Source organism: Ambystoma mexicanum, chromosome 1p (assembly GCF_040938575.1).
Source record: "Ambystoma mexicanum isolate Mex_15411 chromosome 1p, UKY_AmexF1_1, whole genome shotgun sequence".
Taxonomy (NCBI): domain Eukaryota; kingdom Metazoa; phylum Chordata; class Amphibia; order Caudata; family Ambystomatidae; genus Ambystoma; species Ambystoma mexicanum.
The window spans coordinates 102,152,332-102,171,864 of record NC_090921.1 but is presented as its reverse complement, the minus strand read 5'-3'; the positions used below and the strand labels follow the sequence as shown (position 1 = coordinate 102,171,864).

General features: G+C 47.8%; 1 protein-coding gene across 1 annotated transcript in view; it reads left to right on the top strand.

Moving 5' to 3' along the window:
* SRRT (serrate, RNA effector molecule) overlaps positions 1-19,533 on the top strand; it is a 413,786-nt gene that overhangs the window by 274,063 nt on the left and 120,190 nt on the right. The window contains exons 15-16 of the mRNA XM_069644249.1: positions 5,283-5,436; positions 5,689-5,882. Of these exons, the coding sequence (XP_069500350.1) occupies positions 5,283-5,436; positions 5,689-5,882 (348 nt within the window). The remainder of the gene's footprint in view (positions 1-5,282; positions 5,437-5,688; positions 5,883-19,533) is intronic.

Below are 19,533 nucleotides of genomic sequence, written 5' to 3'. Positions count from 1 at the left end.
GTGAGGTCCATCAAGATCCTTCTCGGGATGATGTCCTCGTGCATCTACCTTGTACCCCTTTGCAGACTTCGGATGCGTCCGCTGCAGGATTCCTCGACACCCGCTGGTTTCAGGCGGGGGGCTGCATCGAGGACAGGATCCCCCTCGACGAGGAGTTCCGTCGGGCGATCCTATGGTGGGGCACCCGGGCTCACCTCACGACGGGCACAGACTTTCAAACCCCTGCGTTTCAGGAGACGGTGACTACAGATGCCTCTCTGGAGGGTTGGGGGGGCCCACACCGGAGATCTCCATGCAAGAGGCCTTTGGCTCCCGGAGGAGAGGTCTCTTCACATAAACATCTTGGAGCTCCGTGCAGTGTTCTGGGCGCTCAAGTCGTTCCTCCCGTCCCTCAAGGACAAAGTGGTGAGTATCTTCACCGACAACACCACCACGATTTTCTACATACGGAAGCAAGGAGGCCCAGGATCTGTGGCACTGGGCTGTCGCCCAGGGGATGTTTCTGATTCCCTTCCACCTGGCAGGAATAGAAACCATCGCCGACTCACTCAGCAGGGAGCTACGCTCGTTCCACGAGTGGGAACTGCACCAGGATCAAGTGGATCGACTCTTCCGACGATGGGGCAAACCCCAGATCGACTTGTTCGCGGCGACGAACTCCAAGTGCCAGAGGTTTGCCAGCAGGTTCCCCCAGCCGAGGAGCATGGGCAATGCTTTCTCGTTCCCTTGGGACAGCCTGTTTCTATACGCGTTCCCTCCATTGCCGTTGCTGTTCCGCCTCATCAACCAGCTCAAGAAGTCCAGGTGCAGGATGATCCTCGTCGCACCGGCGTGGCCGAGGCAGATCTCGTTCCCGGACCTTCTGGACTTGTCAACGTCCCTGCCAGTTAGGCTGCCGGCAGACGTGGATCTTCTCTCCAGAGAAGGAAGCGCCATTCTACACCACGACCCACAGTCACTGAACTTGCAGGCCAGGCTCCTGCAGCACTAGAGTTTGGAGGGTACGATATCCCGGCTGATTGCAGAGAGGTTCTTGCAAATGCCAAGGTGTCCTCTCGTGTTACGGTCATAAATGGAAGCGGTTCGCTGTCTGGTGCCGTGCACAGAAGATTAACCCTCTGCGGATTACGGCCCCTCAAGTGCTGCCGTACTTACTGTCGCTGGCCAAAGCTGGACTGGCTCACGCCTCCATAAAAATACATCTGGCTGCCATCTCCTGATATACCAGGACTACGGGACGGGCGTCCTTGTGGTCTCATCGCCTGGTAAAGGAATTTATGAAGGGACTATTCCGATCATTCCCGCCGGTGAAGGCCCCTGCCCCGGCGTGGGAACTTAATGTGGTGCTGACCAGGCTCATGGAGGCCCCATTCGAGCCTATGCATTCGGCGCCTTTGAGGTTCCTGTCATGGAAAACGGCGTTCCTCGTGGCCATCACCTCTGCACGACGAGTGGGAGAGATTCAGGCCCTATCTTGCAAGCCTCCATACTTGACTTTTCATGACACGAGGGTGGTGCTGAGGAAGCACCCCTCCTTCATGCCCAAGGTGCTGTCGGACTTCCACCTCAACGAGCCCTTGGTGTTAGTTTTCTTTCCGTTGCCTTCGACGCCGGCCGGGAGGACTTTGCACTTGCTGGATGTATCTAGAGCGCTGAAGTTCTACGTGGACCGCACGAAGAGTTTTCGGAAGACGTCACAACTATTTGTGAACTTTGGGTCTGTGAATCAAGGGAAGGCTCTCTCGAAGACTTCCATTTCCAGATGGCTCTCCGGCTGCATTATGCATTGTCACCGGTTGGCAAACCGACCGCTGCCTGGCTGTCCGAGAGCCCATTCGACCAGAGCGATCGCTGCTACCACGGCGTTCCTGTCTGGTGTGCCCCTGTTGGACAGCTGCAGGGCTGCTATGTGGAGGTCGACGCACACCTTCACAAGATTCTACTGCGTCGATCAGGACTCCAGGGTCGGCCAAGCAGTGCTGCGCAACCTGTTGGCCTAAGGTGAGCCTGGTGAGGAGGTAAGAGATGCTTAATGTTGAGTTGTTGTATTGCTTAATGTTGAGCCTGTTGCCACCTCCCGTGGTTGTGCATGTGTATACTGCTATGTATTTTATTCATGAGCATGTGAATCCATGCCAGACCCCATGCTGGAGAAGGAACACGTTACTTACCTGTAACTGTTGTTCTCCAGCATCGGTCTGGCATGGATTTGCATGCGAACCCTCCCACCTACCCCGCTGTGGCTCTTCACTTGGTCATACTGCCACTTGGCATGCTACCAAATCTGAGGATGGTTGCCAGGGGCGGGGCTTAGGGAGAGGGCAGTCATTGGCGGGGGTGGCAGTATGACCCAGAGATCAGTGATTGGTTACTACTAAGAGACAGATCAGAAACGAAACTGATAGTGATTTTTTTTCTTTATCAAGGATTCCCAGCCTGACGGGGAATATTCATGAGCATGTGAATCCATGCCAGACCCATGCTGGAGAACAACAGTTACAGGTAAGTAACTTGTTCCTTATCTCCACCAGTCGAAGGAAGAAGACTCTCCGGGCTGGAGATCTCCTCTGTCGTTGGGGAAAAGTGGCGAGACGGTTCAGCAGGGCTCCACCGGTGGTGTCATTGCAGGCCGGCTCAGATTCTCCCTCCTCGGATTCTTAGGTCCTGTGGCGACTTCTGAAGTTCCAGTCCCCAAAGCCCTGCTTTTATGCAGCACACCCCCATTCACTTTGCCTAGCTGTCAATCAAACATGCTAAGTGGTGAGCCGGTTGGCTCACCACTTGGGGCCAATCACACGAGTGCGACTTGAGTTACCAAGGTAACTCAGTCCAGGGTGCCTAAACCCCCTCCCACACCTCCTGTGGTACCGAGACAGAGTGGCACCACTTTTGGAGGCTTCTGTGGAGAAGCCCGCCAAAAAGTGGGACAAAGGGCTCGACTTGGGTTGGAGTCACAGAAGAGAACACAAACGCCATTTTAGAATAGAGTTCTGGCAAAAAGTACCAACCGGCGAATTAATATTAAATAAATAAACCAGCGCTATGTTCGAGGCTACAAGAATTAAATAAAGTTGGTAGCCTCGAACAATGGGAAAATCGCAGAGATATATTCGCGGTTGAATATAAAAAGTAGTATCCACTGCCACCAGCCAAAACTCTATCAGGTGGGACGGAGACGTGCCCCCTCGAACAGACCGACCCCGGGGCAATTGAATTGCCCCGACCAGTACGTCCACAATATGATGGTTTGGACTGGTTTCTGTTCATAATTTGGGGCTAGCAAAGCCAATGGTGACTTTACATGCCATGGGAGACAGTAGTCAGTCCCAGGGTATGGAGTCTATGTTGGGGGGGGTCGCTACGACACCCCTGGGTTATGGCACGGAGGGTGCTGCATAACCCACATCAAAAAAACACGAGACCCTATGGAGTAAAAGACCCCATAGCCCATAAAACACATGGAAAGTTAAAGGAACACCTCAAATCATGTCTAAGAGTGGGAACAAAAGAATCTCACTCTTAGCAGGAGAGAAAAAAATAAACCCCAGAAATCCGGCAAAGCTGCTGGGGGACTCACTAGGTTTGGGAAATTAGCCTTACAGGGAATTCTCCCTAACAAGGACCCATTCGTCACGATTCACAAAGATAAGGTGGTTTTGCTCGCACACCCACGCTTTACACCTACATTTATCTCAAAAGTTCCATGTAAACCAATCCATAGAACTACCCACTTTTTCCCAGAGCCCCACTAACGTGGCAGAAGGAAGCCTCCACACACTAGATATGAGAGCGGTTATCTATTATCTGGAAAAGACTAAGCCGCTAAGGAAAACAAACCAGTTCTTTGTTTCAGTGGCAGCTGGTAGAGAAGGGGACCCTGTCTCTAAATCAGCTCTCAAAGTGGATCGTAAACTGCATCACACTGTGCTACACTCTTGCCAAGAGATGCCCTTCACGCCTAGAGGGCACACTACTCTGGGCACTTGGGCTACCATTACATTCATTGCAAGTGTTCCTCTCCAGTCCACTTGCAAATCAGCAATCTGGATTTCTGTAAGCACCTTTACACAACACTACTGCCTAGTTGCACTCTTGGGTCTGATTCTCAGGTGGGACAAGCTGTGCCAAGACCTCTTTGTTACTGTTCTTTCACACATCCCACCACCATCTCTGGATACTGCTTGCTAGTCTGTGCACAGCATGTGATTCTAAGCAGATTCACAAGCCTCATAAGATGGGCATTACTCACTGGAATAGCATTTCTGATTGTACCTGCTTGAATTCACATGCAGCCACCCTTCCTGCCCTCATGGAGTAGAAGGAAAATAGATATCTTGCACCTTCTCTCCAGTACTCGCTCACGCTAACTATAAGGCTCCCTCACGGCAGGAAAACCACAACCAGCAGGACCTCAACACATGAGGGATTTTAGGTACACTGCATGTCAGGTTGGGGATAGTGTTGCAGTCATGCCCATGTCGATGTCCCCTATCTATCTTCGAAAGAAAGATGCAATACAATTACCACTAGATATCAGACTATATGCATAGTTTGTGAATCTAAGCAGATACAATCAGAAATGCTATTACGGTGATAAATGCATGTCATAGAGTATTGTGTGCTAGTACGACCTGCTAGTTTCATTTTTTGTGTTCTAACTGCCTTCATTTTTATAACTGGATTAATTGAATTGTGTGCTCTTCTGTGTGGACTCATTGAGGGCTCCGGGCTCCTGACTCCACACACTCCTGAGACTAAGCCTTGACTGCTCAGCCACATAGCTTGATTTGGTTTTGGCTTACTCCCCTCAGAGCTCTATTGAACATAACGGGGTGGCTTCCTAAGAAATCTGTCTACTAGGCCAGATTCACAATCCATCTTGACGCCTGTAATACTGAAGTCTATTAACTGTAACCTCTACAACAAAACCCTGATCTCCTGGGTCAAAGCCTTAATTTGCAGACTATGCTACCACGAATATTGGTTATTTATACACTAGGTTGGCCTCTCCCCAGCAGGCACCATTACCAATTTATTAAGTGATGCCCTGCTTCTCAAGCTTTTCTGGGAACAATCAAATTAACTAGCCGGTACCTCTTGTGTGAGACTTAACAGGTGTTCCATACAACATTGAATTGTCTCCTCTAGAAATCTGGTTCAGATGAATTGGATTACTTGGTCTCTCACTAAGACTGCGTAAATGCTTACATGCTCACCTTTGCACAGTCACTTTTTTCCCTTTACTTGTCGACTTGAACCCTTCTTTGGCTTTTTTAATACAGGTCTTGGATAAGTTATTGCTGTACCTCCGCATCGTTCATTCATTAGACTACTACAACACCTGCGAGTACCCCAATGAGGACGAGATGCCTAATAGATGTGGGATGATACATGTGCGAGGGACGGTGGCCCTCAACAGGGTAACTGTACGTGATGGTATGTGCCACATCTAGTTTCCAAAATGATATGCTATCAATGCTAGATTGGTGATCTCTGTATTATGGCACGTTCTTTGTGTACTAACTGTTGGTTATATTTGTCCATCCTCAAACTAGGTTTGTAGAATTTATAAGACTCTTTGGTGAAGCTACATGCAGTATGTTCTGAATGCTGCTATTCCTGTGCCTTTGAAGAATGAAGCAGACTTGTTTTCTTGACTAATTTATATGCATTTTACAATTGTTTTAGTTATGGAGTGGCAGAGGATTTTTGAGGATAAGCTCATTCCACTTTTCAGTGTCCGGGAGACGCTTTCAGAGGATGAGGCCCAGAAGATGGGCAAGAAAGACCCAGAACAGGAGGTGGAAAAATTCATCACTGCCAACACTCAGGAGCTGGGCAAGGACAAGTGGCTTTGCCCGCTTAGTGGGAAGAAGTTCAAGGTAAGCAATGACATTGTACTGTAATGCACTAAGCTTCTCCTATTGGATCCCCTCTGGTGGGTAATTGAGCAGTGTGAATGTTTCACCATACCAAGTCATGGATGATTCTCCCTCCCATCTCTAACCTAATGCACAAGCCCAGAGGGAGCTGGTCCGGCTACCGAGCTGGGACACTTCCGAAGGCTTTTGGGGCATGCAACCTCAAAGATTTTGAGACTAGTTGCCACTACTTGTCCAAGGGTCAAAGCACTGACTAGGGTACTCTGAATTCTGGCAGAGGAGCAGGGCTTCACTGAGCCATTCAATGGGTGAGTCGTCCTCTGGTTAACTTGCCGCTTTCCTTTGGATTCTTGGCTCCAACATAGATCCGATGAATGGCTGTAGGAGTCCTCTTGACCAAAACTGGAGCTGAAAGCAAGTCCAAACCCACCAATGGAAAGGATTGACGCCATTCAAACAAAATGTAGCCAGTTGGTTGTCCAATCGGGGACAACTACTGGATTAACATCCGCCTCAACAGCATACTTTCTGGCAATGGCACTACAGTCCTGCCGCTTACTGTTGTGTGCGCACACACATGCGCGAAATCTAGCCCGCGAAAGCAGCGGCTTTCCTGGCCAAGTGTATGAACCCATTTGGAGTTCCCTGACCTGATGAGGCAAGAAGGGCAAAGTGCAACATGGCCAAGAGAATATCACGTTTAGTAGCCATGTGCAGTAACTTTCTAGACATAGCACACTCTTACAATAGGGTGCTGGAGGGGTTACTTAGTATCCCCTTTGTCTAGGTTCTCATGTAACATTTTTATGTAACACTTTCCTCTATGAATGGCTGGTGGCAGTGGCTTACTTTTAACTACCATGGTGTGCTTTAACCGCGGGCTGCATTCGCATCTGCAGTAAAGCACTGAAGGGTGCCATTTTTGCCATTCTTTGTGGAAAGGTCCTTCTTGAGATTTACTCTGCGTGAATTCTCAGAAATGTGCTAATTCCCTCTACCTTCGAGACCCCCAGCAACATTACTGGGTTATGAGGGCTTAATGTTTTGACTGGAGACTTTTTTTTTTAACCCCCACTCTCTCGTATTTCTAATGTGACTTTGAACTGTTTCTTTTGGTTGTGGAGTCTGGCAAACACCATAGGCAGCATCTTTTACATTGTCACACAGCACCTTCAGTGCTTTGGCATGGGTAAGTCTTCCATTTTTCACCAAGGTTTAACTGCCTTCGCTTGGATAAACTGTTTCCAAGAGCAGTAAAGTGAAATTGACTTTCTCCAGCATAGGTTCTGGCATGGATTCACATGCTCATGAATATTTCCGCATAAGGCTGCGAATCCTCGGTAAAGAAAAACACTATTTCACTACTGAACTGGCTTTTGAATGGATTGACCTCCCACGTATTCCTCATCTTATGATTCGTTATCTCCAGCTTCGCTGCTTCAGAAAACAAAAATTCTAAGCAGAGGGCGCTGTGCTCGAGGTTGCGGCGTCGACTGTCCCTCGACGGACTTCGTACTCTGTCGACGTCACTGATGGTATAAATAGCTCGAGCCACGCCTGTTGCTTCAGTTCCGTTTTTCCGATTGCTTCGCTATCGAACGGCACGTTTCGAGATTTTCTGTGGAAAATGTCTTCTACACCTTCGACAGCCAAGACTGGGTTTAAGTGCATTGACTGTGGATCGAAAATGTCGATTACAGATCCTTGTCTCTGGTGCCTCGGTTCAAGTCATCAAACCGAATACTGTGGCTCCTGTCAGTCTATGACGGAGAACGCCCTTCGTGAGAGGAGAGGTAAACTGTCGGTGGGGAGGGAAGCTTCTAAAGCTAAGGCTGTGTCCAAAAAACATAAAAAATCGACTGATTCGAAGGAATCGGATCACCGTAGGCATTCTAAGAGATCTCGATCGCGTAGCAGATCGAGACGCTCTTTGTCATCCTCGTCTAAGTGAAGTGGAGACCTAGATCTCCCTCATCTTCCGAGTCATCGACTGAAGAAATTCGATGTCTGACAAAATCGGATTTCCCCAGAAAATGGGAGGAGTTTCGAAAAAAGATGGAGGTATTCGAGAATGCGGCCCGACCCCCTCGAATAAACCTCAGAAGAGCCATACCCCTAAAGTTGCTCCATTGGACGACAAAGGGAAGTCAAAATTCTATGGTTAAAGCTAGTAGTGTCGGATACTCAAACTCGAGTCGACACCAAGTCTTCGAGGGCTCTTGGAGAGTAGAGTACCTCTCCGGTGCCACATAAAAATAAGTCTTCAAAGGCTTCCACGACATCGTCGATGCAATCGACGTCGATTGCTTCGGCATCAAAGCCAAAAAGCGTCTTCGACGCCTATGTCGAAGTCATCGAAGATTCCTTCGACAACTTCGAAGGATTTTTCCATTCCTTCGACAAATATTGTGGAGGAAGAAAGGAGATTTACTCAATTACCCGGATCAGACTTTTTTAAGTCCTCAATTTATGAGGAATCTGGCTCGGAGGAGGATGGAGTACAATATGGCACAAAACAAGTTCCTGAGGAACTCGTAGATCCAGAATCTAAATTGAGACCTGAGTGACTCTACATGCTGCTAGTGGCATTGACACATCGCCAGAATTAGTTTGCCAGACCTGATCCAGCAGAACATGCAGACTCTGGGTACAGGAGTCTTATGACCAGAGTAATTGAATATATGGGTTGGGGTAACACTTCACCCGTTTTCGAACAGGATGATATGACAGACTTAATTGTCAGAGGTCCTCAAAGATCCAGTTCTCCCTTTCCATAGGGCTCTTCAGAGGACAGTGGAGAAGAACTGGGAGAATCCTGAAAGTATTGCTGCTGCAAACAGTAACTTTCCCAAGAAATACAGACCAGCTGGTTCTGATCCTGAATACTTAGAGGCATCCGACTCCATAAAGTCTAGCATCTACATCTAAACAAACGGCATATCCCACTAGCCCTCTGGATAGAGAGAGTAATAAAGTTGATACTTGGGCCCGTAAAGTTTTCACTTCAGGTAGCATGGCCCTTAAATCAACTAATGTCACCTCTACCCTGGCCAGGTTCACCCATACCCTGTGGGAATGTATTTCGGCGGCGGCTGATCATATTCCGGAAGTGAAGGAAAGGGAAGGCTTCCTGAATATAGTCAGACGGAAAGGAGGCAATGGCGGAATGTCTCCAGTCTGGACTGGATACTGCTGATAGTATCAGCAGATCCATAGTTGCAAGCACGGTTTTACTCAGATTTGCGTGGTTGAGGAAGTCGGGGTTTGCACCAGATGTGCAAGCCAGACTTCTCAACATGACCTTTGATGGCTCGAGGCTATTTGGCAGTAAGGCTGATGAATGCCTAGAAAAAATTCAGACCTCGAAAGCGGAAGCTAAATCTTAGTGCCTCCATGCGCCAGCCACAGAAACCCTATTCCGGGTCATCATCCTGTAGGGGTTGTTCTTTTCAATACTACTCCTCTTTTGGTAGAGGAAGAGGACAGGCTTTTCAAAGAGGCAAAAGAAATTTCCCTCATGTGCAAGAGGAAGAGGTGCGAAACCAGCATCTTTGCTCTCAGCCGCTCCTGCAGCCGGCTCCAAATCTAAGACCTTATTACGCAAAACACCAGTGGGAGGCAGGATCTCTCAGCATCTGAAGGAATGGCGAGGCATTACCTCAGATGCTTGGGCACTGGAAACAGTAGCTCAAGGTTACTGTATCCCCTTCCAAAAAAGTCCTCAATCATCCACCGGGAGCCAACTCTGTCAAAATTCCAGACCCGCTCCTGTTGCAGGAAATTTTAACCCTGCTAGAGAAAGGTGCTATAGAACAGGTACCTGTAGCGAAGAGGAACAGGGGTTGGTACTCCCCATACTTTGTCATCCCAAAAAAGGACGGAGGATCGAGACCCATCTTGGACTTAAACAAGTTCCTCAGGAAGGACAAGTTCAAGATGGTGACCCTTTCTCCGATCCTTCAGGCTCTACAACTCCAAGACTGGTTGGTATCATTGGACCTTCAGGATGCTTACTTTCATGTGCCAATTCATCCCAAGCACAGAAAGTACCTGAGTTTCGCGATTGGCAACTCTCTAACAGTTTCGAGTTCTGCCATTTGGGTTGACCTCTGCCCCGAGGGTTTTCACCAAACTGATGGCGGTGGTGGCACCGAGTCTCAGGAGAGGGGGTATTCACGTCTACCCCTACCTGGACGATTGGTTGCTCAGAGCACGTTCTCCCGAACAAGCTCAGGAACATCTTTAGGTCACCTGCCACTTACTTCACAAATTGGGCTTCTCCCTCAATTTCAAGAAGTAACACATGATACCATCCCAAAAGCTCCAGTTTATCGGGGCAGTCTTGGATACTTCCTCGGGAAAAGCCTTGCCTCCCGAGGTAAGAGCGCTCCACATTCTGCAGATGGTAACAAAGTTCCAGAATGCCCAGCATCTACCGGCCTTTGCTTTTTGAGGTTGCTTGGCCTCACGGCATCCTGCATTTTCCTAGTGCCAGAGGCTAGATTGAGAATGAGATCCCTTCAATGGGCACTCGGAACTCAGTGGTCCCAATTCTCAGGGAATATGTTGGATCTTCTGCAAGTCCCGCGAGCTGTTGCTCAGGATCTTCTGTGGTGGGCTTGCAACGACAATATCCTCAATCTTTTTGGCAACCATGGCCGGAGATGACAGCAGTAACGGACGCCTCACTCACGGGGTGGGGAGCACACATCAATGATCTGACAATCAGCGGTCGTTGGTCACCATCGGAGTCCAAACTACACATCAACCTATTGGAGCTGAGGGCAATCAGACTAGCGCTGAAGGCCTTTCTGCCCTCTGTACAGGGGAAAAATGTCCTGATAATGACGGACAACACAGTGGCCATGTATTACCTCAACAAGAGAGGTGTAGGGTCACTACCAATGTGCAAGGAGGCAATGCAGCTCTGGTTCTGGGCAATACGAGAAGGCAATTCACCTAGCCAGAGAGCAGAACAAGGCGGCAGATGCTCTGAGTAGGCAGAGCAGTCTCCCACGAGTGGGAGCTAGCTCAGGAAGTCCTTCTGGAGATCTTTGCCTATTGGGGAACCCCTCAAGTGGATCTGTTCGCCACCGCGATCAACCGGAAGTGCGACCAGTACTTCTCAAGGGAATTTCCTCTAAGAGGAGCTCTGCGAGACGCATTCGTAGTAGAGTGGAAGTTTCCACTGCTCTACGCGTTTCCCTCCAGTCCCCGTGATTCCTCAAGTAATCAGGAGGTTCAGAAAGTTCAGGAAATCCATGATCCTAATTGCCCCGGATTGGGCCAGGAGGACGTGGTACCCGGACCTTCTAGACATGTCCATCTGCCCTCCAATACGTCTTCCGCAAAGAGGATCTTCTCTCGCAAAGAGGAAGGTCGAGTTCTCCATCCAGAGGTCAAGACACTCAACCTTCACGCATGGTTTCTGAGAGGTTGAGATACAAGGATTGGGATCTATCGGATGACGTAATGGAGGTTTTGCTTTCGGCCAGAAGGCCAGCAACAAAGTCTTTGTACCGATGTCGCTGGAACAAGTTCAGTAACTGGTGAAAGGATAAGGATGTTGTCGGGGGGAAATTCTGCCGGGGTCGGCCGGGCCGTCCGCAGACCTCCGGGCAGGGAGGCCCCAACACCTCCCGTATATCCCAGATGAGATAGAGTATGAGACACACACAAGGAGCAAGGTGACTCTGCTGTTTATTTATACAAAACCGCAGGGATGGGTCAAGGAGCGTACGCGTTCGTCCTGACACACACAATCGTGGGGCTCGCAGGCCCTTTTTACTGCATTATGACGCGCTACTTGCGTCACTTCAAAAAGTTAACAAAAAACCTATCGCCACTCTTAATTGGTTGCTCGAGTGGTAGGGTTAGTATAGTACACATATAGAGAATTATATTAGTGGACAAGGTGTAGTCAGGTGGTATATCTGGGTTGTCCCTACAATTAGATACATAAGAATTGTTACATGAAGACTCCTGAGGATTGGCTAGTATTACTGACGTCTGAGATAAGGGCCCCATGTTCTGATTGGTGCATCCGTGAGCTTCCCAGCCTGGGACCACCGTTGTTCCCAGCTCTCGGTGTACCTGTGTTTGCAACAATGTTTCAATATGGGTACGTGCAGACAATGTGAGGATTTATTCATAGGCGGAAGGCTGACCGCTCCCACTGTAGCAGATGTCCATTGAGCCTTTCAAGTGTATTGGCCTGTGTCTCGTAGCGAGGGACCCAGACGCCTTTTTCTCCTGGGCTTTGGCATCTCGTCAGGTTCGGCTTGGTCACGTGGGGAGGGACCGTGAAAGAGGCAGAATTCTGCACAATTAATATTGTTTTTTCTACTGCGCGTCTGGTTTAATTTGCCGGTGTGACTTTAACGTTGGGCCGCGGAGTGCGAGGTTGCAACATCGTGCCTTTGATGATTTGTTCTTGGATATGGGTTTGCAACATTGCGACCTTGGCTGGTTGCTCCACCGGGTTCTTTCTGCAGGATCAGCAACCTGACTCTTGTTTTGTTAATGTCCACGGGAGCTCTTGTTTGAGGCCTACTCGGCCTGGTGCTTAAGTAGTCTGTTTGGTGCATAGGTGTTTTTAGGTTATAATGGCATATATTTTCACGACCAGTATCGTGTTTCCATTATACCTCTCATGGTGGTAACGGGTTTCAAGAGAAGCGTGAGCAAGCGTTATAAATGAGCTCATGATGCGTCTTGCGTTTCTGCATTCTGAAAGCCTATGTAAAAATAATAAAGATGCACGTCCGTGAATATGCCTGTCGCCTATGTCAGAGCACTGAGTATGTTCTTCGTGTAGATTGGTGTGGAAATGTTCAGTGTGTATATTTGTACAGAAGGGCTTCCCGTTGTCTAGGTCGTCATGGCATCTCTAACGACGTGTGGATTTTAGTCTAGCTGATCCGAACCGCAGGTGTCGGCATGGCCAGTGCGGGCTGTTGGGCAGGCAGGTGGACACATCCGTATGTTCCTGTACCAGGGTACCTGGTCGTCTGGTAAATGGACAAACTCTTCTCGCGGCGGGTGTCTGGGCCGTGACCCTCTAGGCCAGGCGCGAGAGGTGAAGGACGGGAGCCTGGTCTTCCATTCTCCCACTTCAGTCCCCCCTCTGGTCGACTTGTCGACCACAAACATATCCTTCTCGTTATCTCCTCTTACCCTCCATATTTTAGTTATCCCTCCGAGATGTCCATAATGGTTTACATGATCTTCAAACGACCAATACATGTATTCACATGTTCCTCCAGGAGTACAGTATACCCATCTTCCTATGTAGCTCCTGGGGTTCCTTGGGTTCTCGATCTTCACTGATGGTGGGTCTAGATGATTGGTGATGATTTGGGTGCGCAACTTCTCCCTTTCTTGTATTATCACACCTGTATGCTGACCGTCATCTGCTGGCATTAAGGGGTGCATTCCCACCATTTCCAGCAATTCGTCAGTCGTGCGTGCCTTCCGGGCCTTCCAAAATCTAATTATGATCAAAGTAGCTCCAGCCAAAATAGTACACCCCACTATTATTTTCAGTCCATCTGACAGCCAAGATGGCATCCATGACCATAATAGTGAAAACCAGCTCTTATCCTTGTCTACACCGTTACTTTCATCCATTTTGGAGTGCATCTGGGCCAATTGTGAAACTGCTTCTGTCAGTGTACCATTGTCAGCATCGTTGGCAGGTATGAACGTGCAGCAAGATTGTCCTATCTTTGCACAAACTCCTCCTTCCATTGCTGTGAGAAGGTCCAATACATATCTGTTCTGGAGTGCTACCATCCTTACAGCTCGCAGCTCCTCTTTAATTGCGTTGAACCCATTTACTGTTGAATTGATAGTCATCATTAATTCCCATCTGGTTATTTGGAGCCATTTTGCGTTTGCGTATGCCTGCAGTCCCGGATGTATTATTGAGGAGAAGAACATTGCTGCTCTGCTGAATACTCTGTGTTCTGGCGGTATTGATGTTAGTTCCGTTTCCGACCTTCCCCACAGGTAATTTCCTGTCAGTGGCTCTCCTTGTCTTTTTCTCCTATTTAGGACAGTATCATTGCTGTTGGTCCTGTTCTCTTGCTCCTTCTGAAGTGGTGCAGATCTCTTTCTTCTCCTCTCCCCTTCATCCATTTTAGGAAATTTCGCCACATCAACATTCTTCCTAGGTACCACTAGTGATGGTACATTGACGTGTACCATTGTGCACACACCATTCCACAGGGGAGGCAGTGTATGATATGCCTTTTCTCCGCAGGCCCAATAATGGTCCATTATTACTGCTGTTCCCGCTCCCCCCTCAGGTAACTCCATCACACTTGCACAATTGGTGTTATATCCTACGTCCACCTCTCCTTTATGCTGGTAGCATACTTTGGGCGCAGTCAATGGTAGTATAGTTATTGGGTCTTCATCTTCTTCTACCCACGTGAGCATTGGTACATACTTGATCCACGTCGTCCAACATTGATGATTGTGCGTCTCGATAGTTGAGATAGTTTCCTTTGTTACCATGTTGCTGCCAATCACTCCTATCTCCCAGCTGTTGCCCAGATACACCTTTCCTGTTATCGTCAGTAGCGGCCTCTCCCAGCATCCTTGTTTACCCGGAACTTCAGTGGCGTACCAATCGCATGGTAGATACTGCAGTGTTACCTTCTTTGTTTCTCCTTTTGCAGGGCCACTTGTTATGTACCTGAATGCTTCAGCATGTAAACTGGTCTTGTGATAACTCAGATAGGTCTTGAGGAAGTTGTTTTCATATGGGTAGGAGTCTCGTGTTTTCCACGTCATGTGCACTACTGTTCCTTAATCTTCCTTTCGTTTGGAACAGGGCCAAATATATTATGCACTGTGCTGTTTTTTCATCTATTTCTGTGGCAACAAATGTTCGTGAAGCGCTCATGGCGTATGGTATTAATGAGCAAACGTAACAGCTATCCTCGGTTGTCTGCTTACCAATGCGGGTCATGTGTTAGTACCATATGTTTGCGACGTGTGCTGAATCTTGTACATAATTATCAATACCTTTATTGTCTGAGTATGTGCTGCGTTTAACTCTATTTTGCTAGGGTGCAAAATTACTATTACCACCTGACGTAACACCTGTTGCAGCAGGGGACGGGGGTATATTAAGTTTGGGTGCAGCAATAAAATCGATAGCATAGCTGTACTGCCAGACAGAGGCAGCCAAGAACCCGGTGATCATAAAAATCCCTATTATTTTTATTACATATGCTAATCTCACCGGCATTTTGCTCTTACCTTGCTGCAGTCCTGGCAGCTTATTCTTGCGACGTTACAGTTGCCCGCCTAAAAATTCTCAAAAGTGCTCGTTATTAAATGTTAGTTTTGTTTCCTTTAAGCTCTCCCTATCAAGTAGTCATTCAGTGCCCAGGCGAAGAGCTGCTCCCACGCTACTCTAAGTGATGGGTCTCTTAGGACCGGCAAGTATGGGGGGAGGTGGGGCATGTAATATTCTATGGCCAGGAGGAAGGCTGTGTAGTAGACACGTACCCTTCTCCTTTTTAAGTATGTTGGCCTCTTTATTTCGTATACAAATTGGTGTGACAATTCTTCTGGGTAGTTATCGTCTGGCAGCACCATCTACACCTGCACACTGAACTTGTTAATTAGCTTTTCTTAACAATACAATATTACGCAGTTCCTGTATGTGCGAGGAAAAAAAGAGAACATTCACGTGTTTACATGTGTATTGGTGCAAGCAATGTCCTTCAGTTTTAGTTACAACTGTACTTAGCAGTCAATGGGGGGGGTTTTGCTCAGATGGCGGAAGTATTTTTACTTTTTGAGCGTGTGACCATGGGGTGGGCAGTATGGGGACCACCCCCTTCCTTGTCAGTTATCGTCTCCGAGGGAACAATTGGGTCGTTGTCTGTGGTGGAACCTTCTTCCGCTGTCGGGTATGTTGTTACTGTCCTTCCAATGGACCTGTCGTTGGCGCTGGGGCGGGTCTGCAGTTTGTAGATCTTTACGTCATGTAGGTGGTTCCAGGCACGCTTATCCTTTAGTTTTACTGCTCTTGTTGATACGTCCTCCACCAGATGGGGGCCAGTGAACCTCTTCTCGTTCCACTTTCTATTGAAATTGCGAAGTAGTACGTGGTCACCTTTGGCAAGTTTGCACGAGTTCTCCTTTCCCAATTCCGTACTTTCGTCTTTTTCTTGATTGCTGGTAGACCCGCCCCGTGTGCGCTCGAGCTGTTGAGACACAAACACGACACTAGTAATCAAAGAAGACACATATTGATACATTTCATCACCTAACACATTCGCTGAACTTTCGTGGTCGGTGAATGCCCTTGACGTTGGTGTTAGGGGAAGGCGCATTTGACGTCCAGTAACCACTTCGTGAGGGGTGAGGTGGTGGTCGGACCCTGGCCTGTTTCTAAGTTCAAACAATGCTAACGGAAGGCAATACAACCAACTTTTCTTTGTTGTTTGTTGTATTTTAGCAATTGCCTCCTTCAATAAGCCATTCAGGCGTTCACATACACCATTAGCCTGTGGGTGGTATGCACATGCAAATTTGTGTTTAATGTTCAGCAGGGATGTGATATGCTGGAACATTTCATTTGCGAAATGGGGGCCGTTGTCTGATCTTAACACCTCGCACACTCCCCACCTGGGGAAGACCTCCCTTACTATGAATTTGGCTGCTCTAAACGCATCAGGGTGTGAACAGGGCCCTGCTTCAATCCACCTAGAAAATGGGCATACTACTACAATCATATACCTATTGCCTTGACAGATGTTGATCATATCAACATAGTCAATGTGAAGGTGCCGAAAAGGTCCTTCTGGCCGGGGTATGGTACCTCTTATCACTTTTAGAGTATGACCGGCCGTAAACTGTTGACATGTGAGGCAATTGCTGATAAAATTTGACACATGAGAGGTTAACTCGGGACAAAACCAATCTTCTCTAATTCGTGCTGCAATTATTTCCTTGCCTGTATGGGCAGGGTGATGTAATTGGCTCAGGGCGGTATTTAACAGTGCCAACGGTATTACAACTTTCCCAGTGCCACCCTGGCGCCATAGTGCGTCGGTTGGTGACATTGTGCATCCTCTTTTCACCCATACTTCTTTTTCGGCCATTGGTGCAGCCGCTTGTAGCTCCATAATCTGTGTGGCTGGGAGATGGGTGTACCCTTCTCTTATTAACATCTCCCTAGCTATTCCCCTCCCTCTCCCTCTCTGTGAGTCTGTGGGGTTCCATATCTCACCAAAATATGCAGCATATTTCGCATGTGCGTCTGCTGCTGCATTTCCTTTTGAGACGTAGTCTTCTCCATTGGTGTGTGCGGTACATTTTACTAGGGCTAGTTCTTGGGGGTCGTTTATTACTTCAATTAGTTCAGCCAACAAGAGGGCATGTTGTACTGGAGTGCCATCAGCTCTCCTAAACCCTCTTCTTCTCCATTTTGATAGCCCTGAGTGGACAGTGGATGTAACATATGCACTGTCGGAATATATAGTTACTCTTTTATTAAAACTTTCCTTTAATGCCAATATTAGTGCAACGAGTTCCGCGGCTTGAGCAGAGTAATGCTGTGGTAATTGTACACACTTCATAGCCACACACACCGGCGCCTCCTTCATTTTTACTACTGCTGCCCCAGTCCTTCGTATCCCATCTCCTTGATCAATAGTTGATGACCCATCAATAAACAAAAGCTCACCTCCCTCTAGTGCGTTTTCTTCAACTTTCCTAGTACATGAGTAAATTTCAGTTACTTGGGTGCAGTCGTGGGCGTAATCTCCCTCTTCAATTACTTCTGCTAGGAACCTTGCAGGGTTAACCTTGCTACATCTAACAATTGCTAGTTCAGCTTTAGACAAAATAATCTCATAACCTGATGCCCTCTGTGTCGTTAATGTGGACTTAGGTTTATTCAATATCGCAAATAGTGCATGTTCCACAAATAGTGTAGTTGGACACCCCATAGTTATTGCTGATGCTTTTTCTACTGCAAAAGCAGCTGCAGCAAGACCTTGTTCACAAGAGAAGTGACCTAACATTATAGGGTCTAAGTGACCGCTGTAAAATGCTACTGGTTTATAGCCCATGCTAGTTTTTTGGGCCAACACTGCTTTCATCACTGCTGAGTCGCAATGTGAAAATATAAAGAAGCGCCGCTCATAGTCTGGGGATGCCAGTACTGGAGCAGTTGATATCGCGTCTTTTAATTCGTCAAATGCCTCCCTCATTTCCATAGTCCACCCCAACTTTTTCTCCCCTTTATTTGCTTCCCTCAAACCCTCAAGCAGTGGTCCTATGTATGAGCTGTAATCAAATACCCATGCTCTACAGTAGTTGCACAGTCCCAGAAATTGCTGCAGTTCTCTCAGTCTGTGGCACGGGAGTGCTTGAGATGGCCTGTGCTCTCTGTGGTGCAATCCTTCTTCCATGTTGGGATATCAGTTGGCCAATGTAAAGTACCTGTTCCTGACAGTATTGTATCTTTTCCATGTCTACCTTGTACCCCTTTTCTGCCAGTATCGTCAACATTTTTAAGGTGTCCTCTCTACATTTACTTTGGTTTGTACTGCAAATTATTATGTCATCCACATACTGTAACACTGTGCTTTCCACCTCAACGTTACCCAAATCCATCTGTATTACTCTATTGAAAATTGAGGGTGATTCACAATACCCCTGTGGTAGTCTGGTATGTTTCCACTTTGTATTTCGGTAAGTGAAGCTTGTCAAATCTTGTGAGTCTGGGTGTAATGGTATTGAGAAAAAAGCATTTTTAAGGTCAATCACTGTAAATCGTGATGCTTCTGCTGAAATGCCACACAATATTGTGGCCGGGTTTGCTGTTACTGGGTACTCTGCTTCTACTATGTTGTTCAAGGGTCTGAGGTCCTGTATGAAGCGCCAAGACCCCCCCCCTTTAGCCTTGCGCACCGGGTACACAGCTGTGTTACATGGTGATTCTGAGGGGACCAATATGCCATTGTTTATAAGGGCCGTTATGGTTTCATATATGCCCTCATCTGCCTCTTTTGACAATGGGTACTGTTTCACTCTTGGTAGTATGGCACCCTTTTTCAATTTTATCCTTACACCCCCTATGCTTTTTATGCATCCCACGTCATAAGGGCTAATAGTCCATAATGATTTGGGCACCTTTGACATATCTTCCTTAAAAAATGGGACTGGGGTGCCTGCGGGTGCCTCAAGTGCCATTGCAATTTTCTGTGCTACTTGTTTGTGAGCCACTCTTAGCCATATTTCTACACTCATCATGAACACCATTTCACCTTCCTCCTTTTCTTCTGAAAACAGCTCTTCATCTGACACCTGGGTCAGCCTACATCCTTCTGCTAGTGCTATCACTGCCCTCCATGCTCTCCCTTCTTTATCTTGGGCGTGCACAGCAACATAATCAGCTGTTGCAATAATGCTCTCAACGTCCATTACAAACACCTTCCCTTCCAGTTCATCAACTGGTGTTTCTGGTCGGAACAGATAGGCTGCTGGCCTCCTCCATATTTCCCTCCTATCCCTGGCATCCATGCAAATGCCATGTCTGTGCCATACTGGAATAGCTCGCCATCTACTGGCTCCGCCCTAATCGCTATCTGTCCACAGTATGCTTGCAGAATCTGTCGTG